Genomic DNA, 17,262 nt, shown 5'->3' with positions numbered 1-17,262 from the left:
TAAAGAGTCTACCCCAAGTTCCCAACAGGCTTTTTAAATTCTTGATTCTTGTATGATGTCTATCAGACACATCTCTTCTGAAGTTTAAAGTCCCCTTCTGAGATTTCTGAGATGTTTAAATAAATGTATCTCATAAGGGAGATTTACATTTTGTAAAGAAGCATTTCAGTGTCACTTCAAATTTCATTATAAATAACCAGCAGCTTTAATCTTCACTCTTTTGACAAATTACAATCACTTTTATTTGGGCTGTTGCTCTGTAGTTGTGGGGGTGGTTGGGAAATGATTGTCCCCCAAGACAACTGGGGGCTGCCACAAGTGGACTGTTCACTGTTTTCAAATGGGACTTGTGCAATGTTTTACAAGTTTTCTAGTGAATGTGGGATTTGCAGTTGTATGAAAATAAGTAAGAGCCACGGAATCCTGTTTCTAATTTGATGACACTATTACTTTAGATTTCTCTCATTAGTAGTAGTCAGGATAAACTGATAAAATGGTAACCCAATTATATTATGTAACAGGTAACTAGAACTCAGGGTCTCATTATGTTCACTGGGATAGAAGGGCAGTGACTTGAGAATGTTATAAGAACCTGGATTATTCTTCTGCCCCATAAATACGATAGATATTTTTAAAATTTCACCATTAGCAATTTATTTCAGTTAAACATAGTCCTCTTAAATTTTTAGAACATAAACATTTCAATTTCTTTTACTGAACTATAACATACATACAGCATACTGCAAGAGTCATTAGTATATAACTCGATTAGTTTTGCTTGGCTTTGAATGCTTTATATGAATGGAATCATACACCATACACTGTTTTGTGTCTGGCTTATTTATCTCATCATTTGCTTGTAAATTTCATCATGGTGTTGGGTGTAGTTGGTTCATTTTCATTGTGGTGTACTGCTACATTGTATGACTATATCACGGTTGATTTACCCCCGCTTCTTTAGATGCCCATTTGGGTTGTCTCCAGTTTTTGATTCTTATAGATAATGTTATGAACATTCCCGAATATATCCTTTTTAAAAGTTAAGTATACATTTTTGTTCCAACGTATGTTAGGCATATACCTGAGTAGAATTGCTGGGTCATAGAGTATACTTGGTACATATTTAATAAATAGTCAGTTTTCCAAAGAAGCATTAGCAAATTACATTCTGTTCAACAATGTATCAGAGTTCTAGTTGCTCCACACCCTTAACAATATTTGATATTTTCAAGTTTGTTTCCTCTTCTTTCCTCCCTTCTACCAATTTAGCAACTCCGGTGAGCTTTCAGTGGTATCTCACTGTGGTTTAAATTTGCATTTCTCTATGACTAATTATTTTGTCACCTTTCATTGGTTTAGTGACCTTTTTTGGATAGTTTATTTTGTGAGAGAATACTATAGCCAAGTTTTCTACCCTTAAAAAATAAAGCTGTCATTTTCTGATTGATTAAATCATATTCTGATTTGGGATTATTTGTTGGTTAAATGGTTTAGAAATATGTTCTCTCAGTTTGTGTCTTACCTTTTTACTCTCCTAATGGCATACTTTTTTTTAATCAACAGGATTTTTATTAAGTACATTTATCAATATTTTCCTTTATGCTTATATACTCTTTACTACATCTATGTAAAGCCCCAAGGCCATGAATATATTTTTTCATGTTAGCCTTAAGAACTTGTCTTTAAAATATATATATCTGGGGAGGGGCAATACATTGCAAAGCTGTTACAAGATGCCGTCTTGACAGTTCTTTTAAATGCATTATTCCAAAGTGCCAGCAGATAGCAGTGTTGCTATATAAAAGAAGATGCTAAAAAGTTAAGATTAATGCTTCTCATTTTCCATAAGAGGGTTATTTTAAAGCAGTTTTGTTTTTCTAGATTTATTTCTATTGAATAAGAAAATATGCAGTGACATAAATTTCATTCCAAACATACCTTTAGATATATGTAAGTCAGAGTTATAACACTGAACATATTTACTATAAACTCTATTAAATTCTTCCCTAAGGGTAAGAGACACCAAGCAGGAAAGCCTTATAGGAGCGAGAATAGGAACAGAAGGAACTGAAATAAAGAGCAATGCATATTTTATCTACCTCACAATTTAATCACTAGGACAAAAGTAGACTGGGATCATAAATATTTTAGGTCCCAGGACTAATTTTGATGGATTCCGTTTAGAAAGGCGCAGAAAAGTGTTTCATCTGGTGTCCCCTGAAGAAGAAAAAATGTTTTGTTATCCGTAGTCTGTTATACATTCCTCTTCAAATGAACAAAGTTTTTATTTTTAAACTGGAAAGCATTTTTACTTGAATTACACATTAAAGCCCAAATTAGAGCACTAAAAATAGTTACAGATCCTTTCCACTCATAAATTTTTTAACCTTTCTGTAAAATAAAGGAATAGGCCTAGAAAATTCCTAAATATTTTCTTGCTCTAAAATGGTAACATTCTTTTTTCTACTTGTAATATGGAGGTTTTACTCTTCCAGAAAAATGGGAGATAGATCCGTCTGAGTTGTCTTTTGTGAAGGAGATCGGAAGTGGCCAGTTTGGGGTGGTCCATTTAGGTGAATGGCGAGCACATATCCAGGTAGCTATCAAGGCCATCAATGAAGGTTCCATGTCCCAAGAGGATTTCATTGAAGAGGCTAAAGTGATGACGTAAGTATAAAAACATCCAGATAAATACTGCAGCGCATGGTGGTGTTGTGCAAACGACATGGCCTTTGGAGTCAACCACGCCTGGATTTATGTCACAACTCTGCCCAAGTTGGTTGTGGGACCTGGTTAAATTCCTTAAGTGCCCTGTGGCGTGGGTTGAGTTACTTCTCCTTTCTAGGCCTCAATGTCCTCATCTGTAAAATGGGGTGGGGATAACACTACTTCATCGACTCGGTGTGAGGACTAAATGAGACAGTCTATGAAAGTAGCAAATATGCATTTTTTTTTCCTGCTTATTAATAGATGCCCACTAAACGCTCTTTTTGTTTTCCTTTTCCCTAAGCAAAGATAGTGGTGGTGTCTAGGTAGTAATCTGCTACTCACGTTTTGGACAAGCGCCCCCTTGTGGCCAAAAGGAGTTAATGATTTCGTAAGCATAAAGTATTTACTTTCAGTGAATTTAAGAGAATCCAGAGGTTTAAGAGAATGGCCCCTTGTAGACAATTGGATGCTGTCTTAGCTTCTGTGATTTCCAAGAATAGCGTCTGACTCAGTTAAACCTGTGGCAGTGGCTTATCTCTCTAACCTGGACTGGACCAAGATACGTTGGCAGCTACTACAGGCCAAAAATTTGCCGCATTTCAAATCAACGTTCTTTAAATATTTTAGAGAGGTAGCTTTGTGGTAAAGAAGGAAAACAGGTGATATTACCTAGACCCTCTCTTATTGTCCAGTGCAGTTTGCTTCTGTCCCAAAGTTGTTGATCCCAATCGGAAAATAAACACAGACAATTAACTGGACCCATTCTATTTTGAAGGCAGAGCAAAGATGAATCTTGGGGCTCTCACCCCACTTTTTAAGTGTCCTGTCAAAATATTCTTTCCTCTCACTTACAATGGAAGAAATTCTGAGGGAAGTTATATTGGGCTTTTGAGGTCAGGATCTCTGTGGATGATATTTTGAGGGCAACAGAAGATGTACGGGGGAGTGAAATAGCATCAGCTCCGGCAGAACCTGGAACGAGGCTACGAGCTTGCTTACAAGTTAGTTCATGTGGAAATAATGTATTTTTGGGTATTAGCATGGTTAATTAGGGTCTAATTTCCAAAAGAGAGAAAGGATGAGTTTCATTCTAACATCCTCTTGCAAATAAATAGCTTTATCTGGCACGTGTATATGCGCCTTGCATGTTAGCTCCTTCTTGTAAGTTTGTAGTTTAAATGTCACCTCTTCTGGAAGGTCTATCCTGACTATTCTGTTTATGTTGCATATTCACCCCCAAATGCTTTCTAATACATTGCATTGCGTTAGTTCTGTTAAAGTACCTGATATTACTCTGTTGTAGTTTGCTAGCTGCCGGAATGCAACACACCATAGACAGATTGGCTTTTAATAAAAGGGGATTTATTTTGTCAGTTCTTTAGAGGAAAGGCAGCTAACTTTCATCTGAGGTTCTTTCATACGTGGGAAGACACAGGATGGTCTCTGCTGGCCTTCTCTCTAGGCCTTTGGGTTCCAACATCTTTCCCCTGGGGTGATTTCTTTTTGCATCTCCAAAGGCCTGGGCTGAGCTGCGAGTGCTGAGATGAGGTATGCTGAGATGCTTGGGCTGTGCTATGTTGGGCTCTCTCATTTAAGCACCAGCCAATTAACTCAAACAGCATTCATTGCAGCAAGCATGCCTCCTAGCTGACTACAGATGTAATCAGCAACAGATGAGGTTCACGTACCATTGGATCATGTCCACAGGAACAGAACTAGGCAACGTTCACCTGGCCAAGTTGACAACTGAATCTAACTACCACATACTCCGAAATTGCATATTTGTTTTATTTCTCCCCCACTAGAATGCAAGCTCCATAAGAATAGGGCCTTATTCATCTCTCTTGTTCAACCTGGTGCCTAAAATGATGGTTATGTATAGTTGACATTCAAAAAGTATTTGTAGATTCTCAGTGCCTGCCCATGCAAAATAAATAAATAAATTAAATTAAAATAAACAAATAAAAGTGTTTGTAGATTATTGAATGAGTTAATGAATCCTCACCACAATTCTATGAAGTTGGTTCTATTAATAGCCCAGTCTTATAATGAGAAAATGGAAATTTAGAAAGTTTATGCGATTTGCCTCCAGTCACACAACAAATCATTGGTAGCACGTGTAGCTGAAATCTGGACTGTGAAATGTCAACACACAAAGCCCATGATCTTTACTAATATAACAATCAAAAAACATTTATTGAGCAACTACTGTGTACTAGATCGTATAGTAGTTGCTATCACAACCAAAATTGTCATCCAGTGTAGCTTTTTCAGTGCAGTAGAAGAAAAATTTCAAATGTATGCTATGTTCTTATGTACTATACTTAGAGAGGTAGCTGAAATTGGGGGTCTATACTAATGGGATCTCCAGAGCATCTGCTAAAGAATATTTAGTAAAATGAAAGAACACCAGTCTGATCTCTCTGAGGCAACTTCAGCCCATAAATCAAACTTTTAAATTTTATATTTATATTTTTATCTTGATTTATACTTCTTATATGTTCACATACATTATCTTACTTAACATTCATTGGAAGTAGAAGGACAGAGTTTATTATCCCCACTTTACACATAAAATAACTGAGGCATAGATGGTCTAAAAATTTGCCCCAGTCTCAAAGACAATAGAAGATAAAACAACTTATCCCAGGTCTCTTGAATTGGACTACTGTGTTTTCTATAAATTATTGCATACTGCACCACCTTTAAAGGATCTTTCATTTTAGTTTTTGAACTATGGGTTTGTGTCCCTGAATGTAACATTAATAGCAGTGCATTATATAGAGATAAGTGATTTAATTATATTTTCATAAAAATAAACAGCATATGTATAAGTACTTTTATTTCTCCAAATATTGCTTCATAATACCACATTTCATTTCATTTTGTTCATTAAATCTATATCTTCATGGCCTCACGAGGAAATATTTTAGTTTTTTTAAAGAAAAGCTCCGCATTTCTAAATATATATTGAATGAGAGAAAAGTGAGAGCACTCTTTTTTGCTTCCCTCAAATTGTGTATTTAAAAGAAATTTTTTCCTTTAACAGAAAATTTGTGGGTTTACAGAACAATCATACATAAAATACAGGATTCCCATATACCACTCCATCACCAACACCTTGCCTTGGTGTGGAACAATTATTACAACTGATGATAGTACATTTTAATAATTGTACTATTATAACAGTCCGTGGTTTAATTTAGGGCTTACTGTATAGTGTAGTTCCATAGATTTTTTTTTAATTATTCTGTTACCATATATACAACCTCAAATTTCCTCTTTTAATCACACTCAGATATATATATTTCAGTGCTGTTAATGGTGGTTACAATGTTGTGCTACCATCATCACCATCCATTACCAATATATTTCCATCATTCCAAACAGGAACCCTGTACATTTTAAGCCTTTACTTCCCATCCCCTATCCCTGCCTCATCCCCAGGTAATCTATATTCTAGATCTGACTCTGTGAGTTTGCTTATTCTAATTGTTTCAAATCAGTGATATTGTATGGTATTTGTCTTTTTGTGTCTAGCTTATTTCACACAACATAACGTCCTCAAGTTTCATCCGTGTTCCTGCATGTATCAGGACTTCATTCCTTTCTATGTGTGTATACTGCATTTTATTTATTCATTCATTGGTTGATGGACACTTGGGTTGCTTCCATCTTTTGGCTATTGTGAATAATGCTCCTATGAACATTTGTGTGTAAATGTCTGTTTGAGCTCCTGCTTTCAGTTCTTTTGGGTCTATACTTCGAAGGGGATTGCTAGGCCATATGGTAGTTCTATACTTAGCTTTCTGAGAAACCACCAAACTGTTTTCCATAGTGGCTGCACCATTTTTTATTGCCACCAGCAAAGAATGAGTGTTCCTATTTCTTTGTATCTTCTCTAACACTTGTCATTTTCCATTTTAAAAATAACAGCCATTCTAGTAGGTGTGAAATCGTGTTTCATATGGTTTTGATTTACATTTCCCTGATGGCTAATGATATTGAGCATCTTTTCACGTGCTTTCTGGACATTTGTATGTCTTCTTTGGAGAGATGACTTCAACGTTTTTGCTCATTTTTAAATTGAGTTGTCTTTTTGTTGTTAGGTTGAAAGATTTCTTTTTATATGTGGGATATTAATCCTTTATTAGATATGTGGATTTCAAATATTTTTTCTCACTGTATAGGTTGTCTTTTTACTTTCATGATAAAGTCCTTTGAGGCACAAAAGTTTTACATTTTGATAAGGTCCCATTTACCCATTTTTTCTTTTTTTGCTTGTACTTTGGGTGTAAAGTCTAAGAAGCCATTGCCTAACACAAGGTCATGAAGATGCTTCCCTACGTTTTCTTCAAGGAGTTTGATAGTTCTAGAACTTTGATCCATTTTGAGTTGATTTCTGCATATGATGTCAGGCAGGGGTCTTCCTTCTTTGTAAATAGAGACCCAGTTTTTCCAGCACCATCTGTTGAAGAGATTATTCTTTCCCAGTTGAGTAGTATTTGCCACCTTGTCAAATATCAGTTGACCATACATGTGAAGGATGATTTCTGACCTCTCAATTGTATTCCATTGGTCTATATATTTGTTCTTGCTGTTTTGATTACTGTGGCTTTGTAATAGGTTTTATGATCATGAAGTGTGAGCCCTTCAGCTTCATTCTTCTTTTTGAATGTGGGTGTGCAGCTTGAAACTCATACCCCAGAAAAGCCAAGTTTTTTAATCCTCATTCAGTATTGCTGGGTAGGATCTTCTTTGACTGTTTCCATGAAGATGTGACCCACCCAATTGTGGGTGGTAACTTTTGATTAGATGGTTTCTGTGGAGATGTGTCTGCACCCATTCAAGGTGGGGTTGCTTGCTGGAGCCCTTTGGTTCAGAGGAAACCATTTTGGAAAATGACAGACAGAGCCTGCACAGACAGACAGAGTCTTCAGAACCCAGGTATCATCCTGTTGAAGCCTTGAGTTGAAGATTTTCACAACCTAAGAACTCTAAATATTAAGTTAATAAATCCCCATTGTAAAAATCAACCTATTTCTGGTATATTTAGCAAACTAAAACAGCTATTATTTTGTTTACGATTTTTGCAACTAGATTCATAAGAGATATTGATCTGTAGTTTTCTTTTCTTGTTATATCTTTATCTGACTTTGAGATGAGGGCAATGTTGGTCTTGTAAAATGGGTTTGGGAGTGTTCTCTCCTCTTCAAATTTTTGGAAGAGTTTGAGAAGAATTGGAATTAAGTCTTCCTGGACTATTTGGTAAAATTCCCCTGTGAGACCACGTGGTACTGGGCTTGCTTGGTTGGGAGGTTTTTGATTATTGATTCAATCTCTTTACTAGTAATTGGTTTGTTGAGATCTTCTATTTCTTCCTTAGTCAATGTAGGATGTAGTCGATGTAGTGTGTTTCTAATAATTTGTTCATTTCATCTAGGTTATCTAATTTATTAGCGTACAGTTCCTCATTATGTTCATTTATAGTCCTTTTTTATTTCAGTGGGGTTGGTACTAATGTCTCCCTTTTCATTTCTGATTTTCATTATTTGTATCCTCTCTCTCTTTTTCTTTGTCAGTCTAGCTAAAGGTTTGTTGATTTTATAGATCTTTTCAATGCACCGACTTTTCATTTTGTGGACTCTCTCTATTGTTTTTTTCATTTTCTATTACATTTTACTCTACTATAATCTTTGCTATTTCCTCCTCCATGCTTTGGGTTTAGTTTGCTCTTCATTTTCTAGTTCTTCCACTTTTGAGGTTCGTTCTCTGATTTGAAGTGTTTCTTCCTTTTAATGTAAGCATTTAGAGCTATAACTTTTCCTCTCAGTACTTTGCTGCATCCCGTAAGTTTTGTATGTTGTATTTTCACTTGCATTTGCATCAAGATATTTCCTAATATCACTTCTGATTTCCTCTTAACCCATTGGTTAAGATTATGTTGTTTAATATGCATGTATTTGTGAATTTTCCATTCTCCCTCTGTAATTGATTTCTAGCTTGATTCTGTTGTGGTCAGGGAATATACGTTGTATTATTTCAATATTTTTGAATTTATTGAGACTTGTTTTGTAACCCAACATATGATCTATCTTGGAAAATGATCCATGTGCACTTGAGGAGAATGTGTATTCTGTTTTCGTTGGACGCAGTGTTTATATATAAATATTTATTTATATATATATATATCTGTTAGTTCTCGTTGGTTCAATGTATCATTCAAGTCCTGTGCTTCCTTCACTGATCTTATCACAGGATGTTCTATCCTTCATTGAGAGTGGTGTGTTAGTCTCTTACTATTAATGTAGAACCATCAGTTTCTCCCTTTCAATACATCAGTATTTGTGTCATTTATTTTGGGGTTCTACTGTTAGCTGCATATATATTTATAATTGTTGCATTTTCCCGTTGAAGTATTCCCTTTATCAATATGTACTGACCGTCTTTGTCCCTAGTTAACTTTTTTGACTTAGAGTCTATTTTATTTGATATGAGATAGCCACTGCAGCTCTCTTTTGTGTGGTATGTTTTTTCTATCCTTTCACTATCAACCTACTTGTATCTTTGACTTTAAGGTAAGTCTCTTGCAGACAGCATATAGTTGGATGATGCTTTTTAATCCATTCTGCAATCTCTGCCTTTTGACTGTTGAGTTTAATGCATTTACATTAAAAGTCACTACTGATAATGCAGGTCTTTCTTCTCTCATTTTGCTATTTTGCCTTTCTAATCTTCTACCTTTTTTGATCCTCGTTTCCACTAAAGCCTACTATATTTATATTTATTTGATTTCTTGTGTTGTACCATATTGGGGAAATGTAGTTCTGATTTGGACATGTTGTTGATTTTGAAGGCCTATAAGATAGACAAGTGTTGTCCAGTGGTCAGTTAAATATATGAGTCTATAGTTGAGGAGAGATCTCAGAGTAGAAGATATTAAATTGGGAATAATCATCAGAGGTGATATTTAAAACCTTGGGACTTGATGAAGTTGCCTAGGGAAAGAGAAAAAATATTAAAGAAGAGAAGTATGCAAAGCGTCTGAACATATTTAAATAGCAAATTTAAATGAAAGTGACATGTTGTCCTACAACGAATCAGATATACTTTTTAAACTGTGAATAAAATTGTGTATTAATAGATACCAAAGTTACAACAAATAAGAATATACTTTTCCATTTATATTTCTCTATGCCCATGAAGAATATTTGTCTTGTTTGTGAGAATGCACGGCATATAGGAGGTCTTTTTTGTTTTTGTCTTTTTTCTGATATTTGCCAGTTATCTTGAGAAGCCAATGCAGTACGATGTGCCAATTCTTACTTGCTTACATGTGTGTATCAGCTTCATGGATTTCCCATGGCAAATTAACATTCCATTTCAAGATTTGCTTTCCTGCCATTGTAAACAGCATCCCTTAACTGAAAATATACTTTATGAAATTAGAAAGGCAAATCAGACAAAAACATATGAGATTTTAGATATATATGTGTGGACTTATATACACACAAACACATATTTAAATTAAAATCAAATTTCGATTCTCTGAATATGTCTCTTCCTTATTAACTGGAGTATTCCAACATGCTAATTCAGTAGTAATGTGTCAATTATCACTCATATGCGTTGTTTGAAGGTAAATAATCTCCCTGAGTCATTGATTTTATTTTACCTTTATGAAAGAAAAGGTAACATTTCAAGATATTTTTGGCTAACAGAGGATTGGCTTACTATATAACTTCTACAGTTACAAACATGAATTTGAATATAATTTATGATTAGTTGACATAAAAGGCCTTTAGAGATTGAATGCTCTAATCCACAGAAGATAAAAATTCTGTGTGGTGTGTATTAGGCAACATCCAAGACTTTTATTTTTGGTGGTTACTAAATACAGAGCATGGTGTCTTTCTGGTAAATGTTTTTCAAGTCTCCAATTTTATCTAGAAATTTCCTTTTAAATAACTTTATTCTTTAAGAATTTAATTTCTGTTTATCTGCATCAGTTACTCTTTCCTCCTTCTTATCTGTTTAGAATTTTTGTCTGAGAAGCCACAACTAGGAAATGTTGGATTCAAGGCCCAAGGACTACGTTTGTGAGCCTTGGACAGGGAGGACAAGTAATGAGGAAACAAAAGGCTTACAGATTGCAAAGGAGAAAATTAGAATGCTCACAAGTAAAATATGGGCTTGTACTATTCTGCATCTACTATGAATTTGGAATACTGCTTAAGCTCAACTTTTTTTCTAGTTTGCTAGCTGCCGGAATGCAATATACCAGAAATGGAACGGCTTTTAACAAGGGGAGTGTAATGAGTTGCTAGTTTACAATTCTAAGGCCGAGAAAATGTCCCAATTACAACAAGTCTATAGAAATGTCCAATCAGAGGCATTCAGGGAAAGATACCTTGGTTCAAGAAGGCCGATGAAGTTCAGGGTTTCTCTCTCAAGTGAGAAGGCACATGGCAAACACAGTCAGGGCTTCTCTCTCAGCAGGAAGGGCACATGGCGAATACAGCGTCATCTTCTAGCTTTCTCTCCTGGCTTCCGGTTTCATGAAGCTCCCCGGGATGCGTCTTCCTTCGTCATCTCCAAAGGTTGCTGGCTGGTGGACTCTCTACTTTGTAGTGTTGCTCTCTCTGAATCTCTCATTCTCCAAAATATTTCCTCTTTTATAGGACTTCAGAAACTAATCAAGATCCACTCAAGTGGGTGGAGACGTGTCATCCCCTAATTCAGTTTAACAACCACTCTTGACTAAATCACATCATCCAGGGAGATGATCTCATTACAGTTTCAAACATACAGTATTGAATAGAGTTTATTCTACCTTTATGAAATGGGATTTATATTAAAACATGGCTTTTCTTAGGGGGCATACTTCCTTTCAAACCAGCACAACTTTCTTAGGCATAAGGTAGAAAGGAAGCTGCTTTACTATTTTGTGATTGGATTGTGATTTTTATGGTGTGGGATAACACCACCTTGTCAAGTAGCACAGTTGATAAATCTGTAGGGGGAGGAAAAGAAGCCTTTAGATTCTGAAAAATTTTGATCCTAATTAGATATAGGCTATAAATATTACTGGTTGAGTCCTAGCACTTTTAAATGCAAAAACTATTCTGCTCACTGGCAATGCTTTTCTTCAATAGGAAATTAACCCATTCAAGGCTGGTTCAGCTTTATGGAGTATGTATACAGCACAAACCTCTTTATATTGTGACGGAGTTCATGGAAAATGGCAGCCTGCTTAGCTACCTTAGGGAGAGAAAAGGAAAGCTAAGAAAGGAAATGCTCCTGAGTATGTGCCAGGATGTATGTGAAGGAATGGAATATCTGGAGAAAAACTCTTTTATTCATAGGGATTTAGTAAGTATGGTGCAAATCCACTTATTTTATTCATTGTATTCCTATTCAGAAAGAAATGAATATTATGTTCAATACTTTGGATTATGCGTCTTTTGGCTTAATTTTTAAATATTTCTTATCTGTGCAATTTCTTTAAAAAATTGCCCTTTGGTGTTGTAGCCAAATAAAGTTTTACCTAAATATGCCTTGGGTTAATTTCAACTTAACTAATGAATTAACTAAAACTAATTTCTTTCTTCTCTCCCTCTCTTCTTTCTTCTCATTTGAGAACACTGAAATATTCAGTATAAATAGTTATAGTCAATGAAATGTAAGTTGTAAAATATAATTCCTTAATTTTAATTAACAATTATAGATCCCAAAGACATGAAATGAATATCTCTTGTCTGCCAAGATTATTGGGCTTTACTCTTTATAAAGATAAGTTGAAAATAAAAACAACTTACCCTATATTTTATGCCTACATTAATAGTCGTTTCTTGTTTAGATTAACTTAGTCTTCATACTTATCAAGGATACTTATTGAAAAATATTAAAAAATTTAAAAAGTAAAAATGTTAAAATTTCTTTTTGATTTTCGGTTATTTATTTGAAGAATCATTAAAATCTATCGCGTGAGGACAGATTATTGGATCATAGATAGCAATTTCAAGTATCAAGTTTGGACAGGTATGGACAGGTATAAAATAACATTATTGCTTATACAGAAAGGTGGTGCTGGGCCCTAATATATTAAGGAAAAGGAGAGTAGAAAATTTTGAAAGAAACTTATGTTCAAGCATGTATTCTTTTTTTTTTTTATAGGCAGCAAGAAATTGTTTGGTCAATTCTGCATGTCTGGTAAAAATTTCAGACTTTGGAATGACAAGGTACATGAAATCTCTTTTTTTTTTTTTTTTTTTTAAGTTCTAGAAAGGAATCTTCTATTTGACTACTGACCAATTTTAGATGCTACTGGCTTTGCTTTATTTTTCTTTGAAGGAAGTGGTGTGGTTGTATGGCCCACTGACCCATTGTCAATTTTAGGACATACACCAATTTCAGCTTTGAAGTAATTTTTTACTGTGGGGTCTTCTGATCTTTCAGGTCTTCATTGAGAAAATGTTGTACATCATAAAAGTTAAAAAAAGATGTTTTCAGTCTACTTTTTGTATGTGTAAAGTTAAGAAAAAGCTCATTTGATGTATCTATATTTCTGGAAGAAAAAAATATATTTGTTTACTCATCTCTAATTTTTCTGTTTCATCAAAGCACTTTTCTCTTATCACCTATAATGGTCATGAATTCTAGTCTTCAATGCAAGAGTGTGAAAAATATAACTTCATTTTTCTACAACTCAGTGTAGTTTATATTTTGATCCCCCATTCCTTTAGAGTGCTAGAAATGTAATGACAGCGAACTCAGGGTTTCTCCCTCACTTTCCTCAGGGTCAAAGTCCGAGTTTGTTGTGTCCCATAGGCCATGGTATTAGTTGGGAGACGGCCGTCCAGCCACATTCTCCTGTCCTGTCCTCAGCTGGCCCATCCTTACAGGTGGTCACTGCCCTGTCCCGAGTTTCTCTGAGGTTTCGTTAGATCTGGCATTCTCTATGATGAGAAAATGCCATAGGGCTACCTAGGGCCCTGTTTATCTGTGCGCAGCTATTTGTTTTCTGGAAACTTTCTGTCTTTCCTGGGGCTCTAACAGGTAAAGAAAGCAGAGAGTCTCTCTGTGGTTTTTTTTTTTTTTTTTTTTTTTTTTTAGGTAAACACTTTTAAAAACCTTTTATTGTAGTAACATAACATGATCATGTTTTACAGTTTTATATTTTAAAATAATTTCAAACCTATAGGATGGTTGTAAAAATATTACAAACCCCAGAGAACTCCAACATACTCCCACCACCCTCCCTAGACCCCCAGATATTCACATTTACCAGTTTGAACATTTTGCCATTTTTTGCTGTTTCCCTCCCTCTTTCCTTCCTTCCTTCCTTTCTTCCTTCCTTCCTCTCTTTCATCTATAATCTGTCTATCATTTTCTGAACATTTGAGAGGTAGGTTGCACACATCATTCTCCTTTAAACACATAATACTTCCATGGTCATTTTCTACAAACCAAGATAGTCACTTAATGTAACCACCTTAAGTGCAATTACCAAGTTCAAGACATTTACCATTGATATAAAGCTCCATTCCATATTCCAATTTTTTTTTCTTGTATCCCAATAGTGTCTTTTAGAGCCTTTTCTCCTCCATTCTGTGATGCCATCCAGTATCGTGTATTGCATCTAATTGCAATTATCTCTTTAGTTTCTTTTTTTTTTAATTGTGTAAACATAAATAAAATAAAAACCTTCCTACTACCCCCGCCACTCCCAAACACACCCTTCAGTGGGATTAATCGCATTGACAATGTTGCAGTACCTTCCCCACCATCCAATCCCATAACTTTCCCTTCACCCCAAGCAGAAACCTTTCACCCACCCCTGGGAACCTGCCTTCTTACTTTCTATCTCTCTGTTTGCATATTCTCTGATATTTTCTTCATGGTTACCATGGGGCTTCAATTTAATACCCTAAGTCTATAACACTCTTGTTTGCGTCGATACAAACTTAACAACTTCAGTTACATACATAGACAATTCTATGCCCTTCCACTTCTCCACACCTTTAGGGAGTTCTTTTCACAAATTACGTGTTCACACATTATAAGTCCCAAACCATTACATTTTATGTATTTGCCTTTTAAGAGTAAAAAGTTGAGTTACAAATAAAAAAAATCAGTAGTACTGATATTTATATTTACCTATGTTATCATTTTCTTGGATGTGTATATTCATGTCTTTTGTTAAATTTGGGAAGATTTCAGCTATTATTTCTTTTAATATTCTCTCTTTTTTCTCCTTCTGGGATTTCTACAATGTGTATACTGGCATGCTCGATAGTGTCCCACGGGTTCCTCAGGCTCTGTTCCCTTTTCTTCATTCTGTCTTCTTTCTGCTCTTCAGACTGTGTGATTTCAGTCGTAATTTTTTTAAAAATTTTTATTAATTAAAAAAAATTACAAGAAACAAACATTCCCAACACATACACTCAGCAATTCACAATATCATCACATACTTGCATATTCATCATCATGATCATTTCCCAGAACATTAGCATCAATTCAGGAAAAGAAATAAAAAGACAGCAGAAAAATTAACAAACAGAAAAAAAAAATTTTACAGGCCATACCCCTTACTGATCCCTTTCATTGATCACTAGCATTTCAAACTAAATCTATTTTAACATTTGTTCCCCCTATTATTTGTTTTTATTCCATATGTTCCTCTCATCTGTTGACAAGGTAGATAAAAGGAGCATCAGACACAAGGTTTTCACAATCACACAGTCACATTGTGAAAGCTATTTTATTATACAATCATCATCAAGAAACATGGCTATTGGAACACAGCTCTACATTTTCAGGCAGTTCCCTCCAGCCTCACCATTACATCTTGGATAACAAGGTGATATCTACTTAATGCATAAGAATAACCTCCAGGATAACCTCTCAACTCTGTTTGGAATCTCTCAGCCATTGACACTTTGTCTCATTTCACTCTTCCCCCTTTTGGTCGAGAAGGTTTTCTCAATCCCTTGATGCTGAGTCTCAGCTCATTCTAGGGTTTTTCTCAATCCCTTGATGCTGAGTCTCAGCTCATTCTGGGATTTCTGTCCCATGTTGCCAGGAAGGTCCACACACCTGGGAGTCATGTCCCACATAGACAGGGGGAGGGTGGTGAGTCTGCTTGCTGTGTTGGCTGGAGAGAGAGGCCACATCTGAGCAACAAAAGAGGTTCTTTTGGGGGTGACTCTTAGGCTTAATTTTAAGTAAGCTTGACCTATCCCCTGTGGGGTTAAGTTTCATATGAACAACCCCCAAGACTGGGGGCTCAGCCTATAGCTTTGGTTGTCCACACTGCTTGTGAGAATATCAACAATTCAGCTTGGGAAAGTTGAGTTTTCCCCCATTCTCACAATTTCCCAAAGGGGACTTTGCAAATACTTTTCCACTCACTGATCAAATCACTCTGGGATTCATCAGGGCATCACCTGGACAAACCAACAAAATCTCATGTCCTATACAGAGTTCCATGTACTTAAGGTGTTCAATCAACTATCTACATAAGTTATATTAGGAGATGCACTAGTCAAAGTATAGATTTGTACCAAATAAACATTTTTTTGCTTTAGTCTCACACATTAGTTGAAATTTTAAAATATTAATTACCATCTGTTTTCAGCACACTGCAGTAATGACATTCTTTTGTTCTTCCTCATGCAAAAACATTTTTTAAATTTGTACATTTAGTCACTATCATTATACACTCTAGGCATCCCTAGATTACACCATCTCAATCTTTATCGTCTATCTTTCTTTGTGATTTCATTTATGCCCCAGCCCTCCTCCCTTTATCATTCTCATATGCAGCTTCATTCAGTGTTTTAACATAATTGTGTTACAGTTAGGTAATATTGTGCTGTCCATTTGTGAGTTTTTATATTCAGTCCTGTTGCACAATCTGTATCCCTTCAGCTCCAATTACCCAATATCTTCCCTTATTTCTATCTCCCGGTGGTCTCTGTTACCAATGAAATATTCCAAGTTTATTCACTAATGTCAGTTCATATCAGTAAGACCATATAGTATTTGTCCTTTTGTTTCTGGCTAATCACATTCAACATAATGTCCTTAAGGTCCATTCATGTTGTTACATACGTCATAACTTTATTCTGTCTTACAGCTGCATAATATTCCATCTTATGTAAATGTCAAAGTTTGTTTAGCCAACTGTCTGTTGATGGGCATTTTGGCTGTTTCCATCTCTTGGTAATTGTTGATAATGCTGCTATAAACATTGGTGTGTAAATGTCCATTTGTGTCCTTGGCCTTGTGTCCTTTGAGTAGAGACAGCATATAGATGGGTCCTGTTTTTTAATCCATTCTGCCAGACTATGTCTTTTGATTGGAGAGTTTAATCCATTAACATTCAGTGTTATTACTGCATGGGTAGTACTTTCTTCTACTATTTTGCCTTCTGTATTTTATATGTCAGATCTGATTTTCCTTCACTCATAGTCTTCCTTTCTATACTCTTCTCCACACCTCTCTCTTCTGTCTTCATATCTATCTCTAGTGTTCCCTTTAGTATTTCTT

General features: G+C 35.4%; 1 protein-coding gene across 4 annotated transcripts in view; it reads left to right on the top strand.

Moving 5' to 3' along the window:
• Positions 1-17,262, top strand: part of TXK (TXK tyrosine kinase) — a 77,504-nt gene that overhangs the window by 44,465 nt on the left and 15,777 nt on the right. For all 4 annotated transcript variants that reach the window (XM_077136796.1, XM_077136795.1, XM_077136793.1 and 1 more), the window contains exons 10-12: positions 2,496-2,667; positions 11,865-12,081; positions 12,886-12,950. In XM_077136796.1, the coding sequence (XP_076992911.1) occupies positions 2,496-2,667; positions 11,865-12,081; positions 12,886-12,950 (454 nt within the window). The remainder of the gene's footprint in view (positions 1-2,495; positions 2,668-11,864; positions 12,082-12,885; positions 12,951-17,262) is intronic.

Source organism: Tamandua tetradactyla, chromosome 19, assembly GCF_023851605.1.
Source record: "Tamandua tetradactyla isolate mTamTet1 chromosome 19, mTamTet1.pri, whole genome shotgun sequence".
NCBI lineage: Eukaryota > Metazoa > Chordata > Mammalia > Pilosa > Myrmecophagidae > Tamandua > Tamandua tetradactyla.
This window is presented reverse-complemented; position numbering and strand designations above follow the sequence as displayed.